The sequence below is a fragment of the Atta cephalotes genome, assembly GCF_000143395.1.
Source record: "Atta cephalotes unplaced genomic scaffold scaffold00011, whole genome shotgun sequence".
Lineage (NCBI taxonomy): Eukaryota > Metazoa > Arthropoda > Insecta > Hymenoptera > Formicidae > Atta > Atta cephalotes.
Window position 1 is genome coordinate 3030909 of NW_012130075.1, and position 6482 is coordinate 3037390.

The 6482-nt window shown below is 30.8% G+C and overlaps 1 protein-coding gene across 1 annotated transcript; it reads left to right on the forward strand.

The window, feature by feature from the left end:
- Positions 1-3241: 3241 nt before the first annotated feature.
- LOC105617128 (probable tyrosyl-DNA phosphodiesterase) lies at positions 3242-5859 on the forward strand. Its single transcript, XM_012198702.1, has 7 exons — positions 3242-3254; positions 3349-3426; positions 3524-3891; positions 3968-4662; positions 4744-5286; positions 5380-5581; positions 5713-5859. The coding sequence occupies exons 1-7, from the start codon at positions 3242-3244 to the stop codon at positions 5857-5859; spliced, it is 2046 nt and encodes a 681-aa protein (XP_012054092.1).
- The last annotated feature ends 623 nt before the right edge of the window (positions 5860-6482 follow it).

Here is a 6482-nt window from a genome sequence, read left to right on the forward strand (position 1 = left end):
TACACTACGCCGAGTTGGTCCCACCAAATACAGAGCATGACCTTGGACGTCAAAATCATCGTTCTTGAAGCGTTGAAATCACTCACGATACGTTCTTTCACTAATAGCGGCCTCACCATAAGTATTTGAGAGCATTCGATGAGCCTCAGCCGCAGATTTCTTCATATTGAAGCAAAAAATTAAAACCTCCCGCAAATGACGAGAATTTGGCTCGTAAACTGACATTTTCAATCGAGAATAACTTTATGATGCAGACACAAATTGTCTAATGTTTCTATGGGATTATGTTGACAGACCCTTATTGTATGACGTCTATGATCTATTTATTTCGACCACCACTTGCCGCTAAAGCCATTTATAAGAAAACGGCGGAAGCAAAGTTGTACACCTAATAATTTTACGCAAAATATTAATGCGATGTATTAAATTTTGACTGATTATTCTAGATTTTTTTTTTTTGATGCTTTAACTCTTGTATTAAATTATATTTTAAACTATTACAATAATTTTTTGTCCTTATATTTATTATATCTATGACATGATTATGACATTATATATGTTAAATATGTTAAAATCAGCAATTTAGTACGAATGTACTGTCTTTATATTTTATATTTTATATTATGACTTATTGTTTTTCGTCGGTCCGATCTTTATCAATTTAAACATTTCGTTAGACATTCGTCACTCCGAATTGGTTTGGACAGAGTTCAAACAAATCTACATAAAAAAATGTATCATAAAATGTGATTAGTTGTGAATATTAATATATCATCAAAGTTTCATTATGAGATTTCGCGATCGTGTGGGTGAGTTACTCGCTATTTTATTGATTGAATTTAAATATCTCAAGTATATGAATTTAAACAGATTATACTACAGTTTTGGCAACCTTCGAATGATTACCTTGACTATTCGCGAAGTCTAGTATGGATTAAGAAGATTGCTGATGAAAATTCCAAAAAGAATTAAAACATTCAAGATTTTTCAAGATTTTAAATAAAGATGATATCAACACTTTATATGAATTAACAAATGTATTTGTAAAAATTTTACTTGTTTGAAGAACTGTTCTTAGATAATTATATATGTACATTTACTTCGTAAGCTATTTTTTATTGATAGTGTACGTCAAAATGTTTAAATTTAAAACACTTATAGATCTTTTAAAATTATTTAAACACTTAAAAATGCTTCATATAATTTTAAATAAACTTTTATCAATATTAATATTGTAAAGAATGCATTACAAGATAACCTATAAATAAACCTATAAATAAAAAAATAATAAATATTTATTCTGTTATATATGGCATGCAAATATATGTGTACAATTAATATAATTAATTAAATACAATTAATTAAAACATAAAAAACAAAAAATGACAAAATTCCAATTTAATTTGACTTTGATTATCTATTAATGCAATTAAAATAAACGTATACAATACATATAATTAATTTTAACGGAAGACATAACTAAACCCCTTTCTTTCAGATTTCTTCAAGTCAATAATCGTTTATTCTCTCTATTCTGATCTTTTCGAAAGTAAAGTGGTCTAAAATCATATATCTAAAATCATATATAGAATTTATTCGAATTTAAAAAATACTTTAAATGCAAAATACTACAACGTTTTTTGATATCGTTTAAATTCAGCGGTTCGTAAAATTCTCAACATGACTGACAGTCAACAAGATCGTGGTGACTGCCAACATCAAAGAAGCCGACAGCTACTGTCACTACTGTATATAGTTATACTGTAGTATGATCCACTAAAACAATCGTTGGACATTTATATTCTATTATACCTATGCTTTTTGTAAATGAAGAAATATTACACGTTGCACAAATGCTTTTATGTAAATAAATAACTTATTACGTTTCTATTAAAATAAATATTTATTTGAAGGTTAGAAAATTATGACAATAACTAGTACAATAAGGACTTTCAATAAATATAAAGCCGTAAAAAATCAACTACTGCCGATTGTAACAAGAATAGTTGACTAGTGATTTATTGGTTAAATCGACATTATAGAATCATTCGAGATAAAAGAACTTTGTAGAGAATTATGTCCTAGAACTCGGACCAAAAAATTTCTAGCTTCGTGGATACAAGCTTTTATTAAAGATGCGTATTTTTGTGTTAATGTTTGACACTCATTTTTAATAGAGTAGGTATAAAGAGAGAAGCGTCAATGTGTGTGCCTAATGCTGATCGGTTCTAATTCTAAAGATTAGAAAAAGACAAAGAATAAGTTGAATCGAGATTAAAGTTAAATCTATGTTGAAATAGACATAAGTGTTACTGTTAGTTAGAAGCAATGTTAAAGAAAGAAGAGGTTAAAACGAAGAATTGTAAATATATGTAAGTATAATTCCAGATGTAAAATACCAAATGATGACTTCCGGCGATCGATATTTTCTTCATACTTACTCTAATTTTTAGTGTGAAAACAGATCGCGTGATAAAAATTGACGATATCAAAGATCGATTTCGATTATGAGACCTATTTGACGCTAAAAATGAGCGTCGAGTATCAGCATGAAAAGATATCTTAAGTCAGCTTTCGGGATATCATGGAACTTTATCCCTAGGATGAAAAGTGAAAAATGAAAATTTTAATTATTGAAGTTAAGGGAGAAATTTTTCACTTTTCATTTTTCATTCTAAGAAAAAAGTTTTATGATTGATATCTTGATAATGCACATACTTGTATAATTGTAGATTTCAATTTTATAAGATTTCGTCATTTCATTTAATTCATACACGTTGATTACACGTCCTATTTGAGCGCATAAACGTGTAACTTTGGTTTTATTTGATTAATTATATTTCTTGATATGTATATTAATGTATTATGGATTATTTATTCAAAATGTATTCTAATCGGAATTTATTCCGTTTTGTTCCATGATAGGAAATTATAGATAACATAACGATTTTATCTGCAGTATTGAAATCTGGCTACGAAGTTCCAGTTCCAAAGCAATTATAGATGGCGTATTGCTTCAGTTTGTTTCTCCTGTAAGTTTATAGAGTTCTAGGACGAGTAACGTTTTCAGCGGAATCATTTATTGCTTTCTTGTCAAATATGTGGAATTCCATATGATTATGCTTACATAATATTATTTGAAAGATATAAAGAAATTTAGAGTTAGTCAATTATTCGTGATTAACGTCGAGCATAGACGTTTCCAGTGTAAATTCCTTCGTTCAATTTCTATTTGACAACAATGAATTCTATAGGTGATGATATTGAATTTATAAACGTTACCTGTCAATTCTCTAGATTTTGAAGTATTTTATTTATTTGTTTATTTGTCATTTATTTGATTTGCAGAAAAGAAACTTTGCCCTTTTATGGAGAAATGTTATCGAAAAAATCCGATTCACTTCGGTGAAATGTCACATCCTCATTGTAACTATTTATTGTATATTTTTTAAATATTAATTTTATACATATTTATTACACATATTATATCGAATAATATTAAAAGTTATCATTTTAATTTCAGTGGAAAAATTACTGGTAAATCAGTTGGATGGCACAATAGAAATACCAGAAGTGCTTCATTTTGCATGTAATGATCGTTCACAATTGTTGGATCAATTGAAAGTATTGCAAATAGTACTTAGAAGGGAAAGAAACAAAAATAAGGACAACCAATTATCTGGAATTGATAATTCATCTTTTAAAGCACAATCTTCTTCTATTACTAATGTATCAAGTACTAAAGAAGATTTGAAGGATAAAGTAGAAAGACATAAGAAAGCTACAGTGCAGAGGAGACAAGATAAACTTAAGCAGATGGATGTAGAAGCTCAGGCACTCTCTAGAGCTTTGACTGGAGAAGAACATAAGAATCATACAGAAATCATCAAGGTTAGTGAAATTCAGAATAAATTTGTAAATTTTACATTATGGAAAATAAATAAGTAAATATAAGCTTATTTATTAGGCAAAGAAGAGAAGTATGGAAGCATCAGAAGTTGGCTCTTCTGTTACAAAGAAGATGAGACAGATGAGCATAGAAGGCAGCAATTACACTAAGGATAGTCAGCAGAATATTAATAACTCTCAAAGCAGTTCTAGAAACAATGAGCAAAATACAAGTTCAGGAACATCTATCATGGATATGTATCAATTCTGTGATTCCGAAAAATCAAGGAAGGAAGTTAGGAAAAAAGCTATTCAGATGATGAGACAATCTGGCTATACAGTGTCTGTTGTAGAACCAGGAGAGTTTGCAATAAAATATGCCTTTTCAGCGCCTTATCACTTATTCTTCACGAGAATCGAAAATTCAAAGGAGACTTATAATCAACAGTTTTCCATAACATTCCCTGAGATTCTCGATCGTAGTCTTGGAGAAATTGTTAATAGTCTTCATTTAAATTTTATGGTAGACGTTGGATGGTTGTGCTTGCAATATTTATTGGCTGGTCAATGTACTGATATGATGATTCTGTACGGTGATAGAGTAGATCGTGAGAAATTGAACAACAACATTACCATGATAGAAGTAGACATGCCGACCAGATTTGGTTGCCATCATACGAAGATCATGATCCTGCAATATAAAGATAATGGGATCAGGGTGGTTGTTTCTACTGCTAACTTATATTCCGACGACTGGGAAAATAGGACACAAGGGTCTATTAAATATTCTTAAATATTTTTATTATTAATATAATGTTTGTCCATAATAATTTTTTTTTATTGTATCTCGATTAGATTGTGGATCTCGCCTCACTTGCCTCGGCTATCAGAATCTGCAAATCCTAGTGATGGGGAATCTCCAACAGGATTTAAAAAGGATCTCGAGCGATATTTGAATAAATATAGACATCCGGCATTGACGCAGTGGATATGTGCGATACGGAAGGCTGATTTTTCGGATGTGAACGTGTTCCTCGTTGCTTCTGTTCCTGGAACTCACAAAGATAACGAAGCCGATTCTTGGGGGTATAAGAAATTGGCGCATGTCCTATCGCGTTATGCCACATTGCCACCAGATGCTCCTCAGTGGCCTATAGTTGCACAGAGTTCCAGCATAGGCAGTCTTGGTCCAAACTTCGAAAGTTGGTTGTCAAAAGATATAATTCCATGTATGTCGAGGGAGACTACAAAGGGTTTAAAGAGTCATCCGCACTTCCAGTTTATTTATCCTTCGATAAAGAATTACAAGCAGAGTTTTGATTGTCGAAATTTATCTTGCTGTTTGCCCTACAGTGCGAAAGTGCATTCTAAACAACAGTGGATAGAATCTTATTTATAGTAAGTTACAGTCGTTTTATTATTACTTTATTCATCTTTATTTCTTAGAAGCAATCCTTTTTTTCCTATAGAATTTGATATTTATTTCTATAGCCAATGGAAAGCCAAGCGAACAGGACGAGATCGTGCGATGCCTCATATTAAATCCTACACAAGAATTTCGCCCGATTTGAAAAGCATTTCCTGGTTTGTACTTACCAGTGCAAATCTAAGTAAAGCTGCATGGGGAGTCCAACGAAATAATCATTACATAATGAGCTACGAAGCTGGCATTATATTCATACCAAAACTTATCGTAAGCATCATATTACTTAATAGTTTATGACATGTTAAATGTTATGAATATATTACAGAAATGTACAGAAAGAGGCGCATGTTTTAATCAATCAACATTAATTATTACATCTGAACGTTGTTTGTATTCAGACTGGGACAACAACATTTCCTATTAAAGATGAAGAAGATCCAGCCGTTCCGATATTTCCGATTCCATACGATCTTCCATTGTGTCGATATGAATCAAGTGACAATCCTTTCGTCTGCGAATTTCTGACCTCTTTAGACAGAGTGTAATTTTTCAGCTTATGACAGTATCTTCTTTTTTGTCCCTTTTCAATGAAATAATATTTTTGCATCTGTGTTTGTATATTTATTTACATGTATTTTTACAAAATAATGAAGTATTAAATGTCAATTTTTTAAAAACCTTTCCTTTGAAATTTTTAGAGTGTAGGAAAAGTAGTTTATAGTTTTGATTTAAAGAATTTAAGACTTTGATTACAAATGTTGATTACAAAAGTTAGCCTTCGACTTAGCTATTGAATTATTTATTGTATCCATGGATATCTTTAATGACTCAATATTTAATTGAGATCGTATAGGCTATATGATTATTTATATATGGGAAAAAAATAAGGAAGTGATGAATTGTTAGAGAATTTTCGCATAGTGCGTAACTTCTTCCTCAGTCTTGATTTCGCGACGAATTCGTATTCGTCGCTTCGGACGCGTTTTCAATAAAACATCAGTACGAAAGCGCTTCCTCGATGCGAGGACCGAAACGTAATATTAGCGTTGTCCGTGCATGCTCAGCCTTCAAATGGCTATTAATCGAATCATGATATATATGTAGTAATTATGCCTATCATATACGTTCGATAATGTGTTCTATCTACATACGTATACATATGTATGAT

What these genes read in the sequence shown, in the direction of transcription:
- LOC105617128 (XM_012198702.1), top strand. An exon ending in TGGATAGAATCTTATTTATA is followed by an intron (nt 5,287 to 5,379) that starts GTAAGTTACAGT and finishes TTATTTCTATAG; the next exon opens with CCAATGGAAAGCCAAGCGAA. An exon ending in TATTCATACCAAAACTTATC is followed by an intron (nt 5,582 to 5,712) that starts GTAAGCATCATA and finishes GTTTGTATTCAG; the next exon opens with ACTGGGACAACAACATTTCC.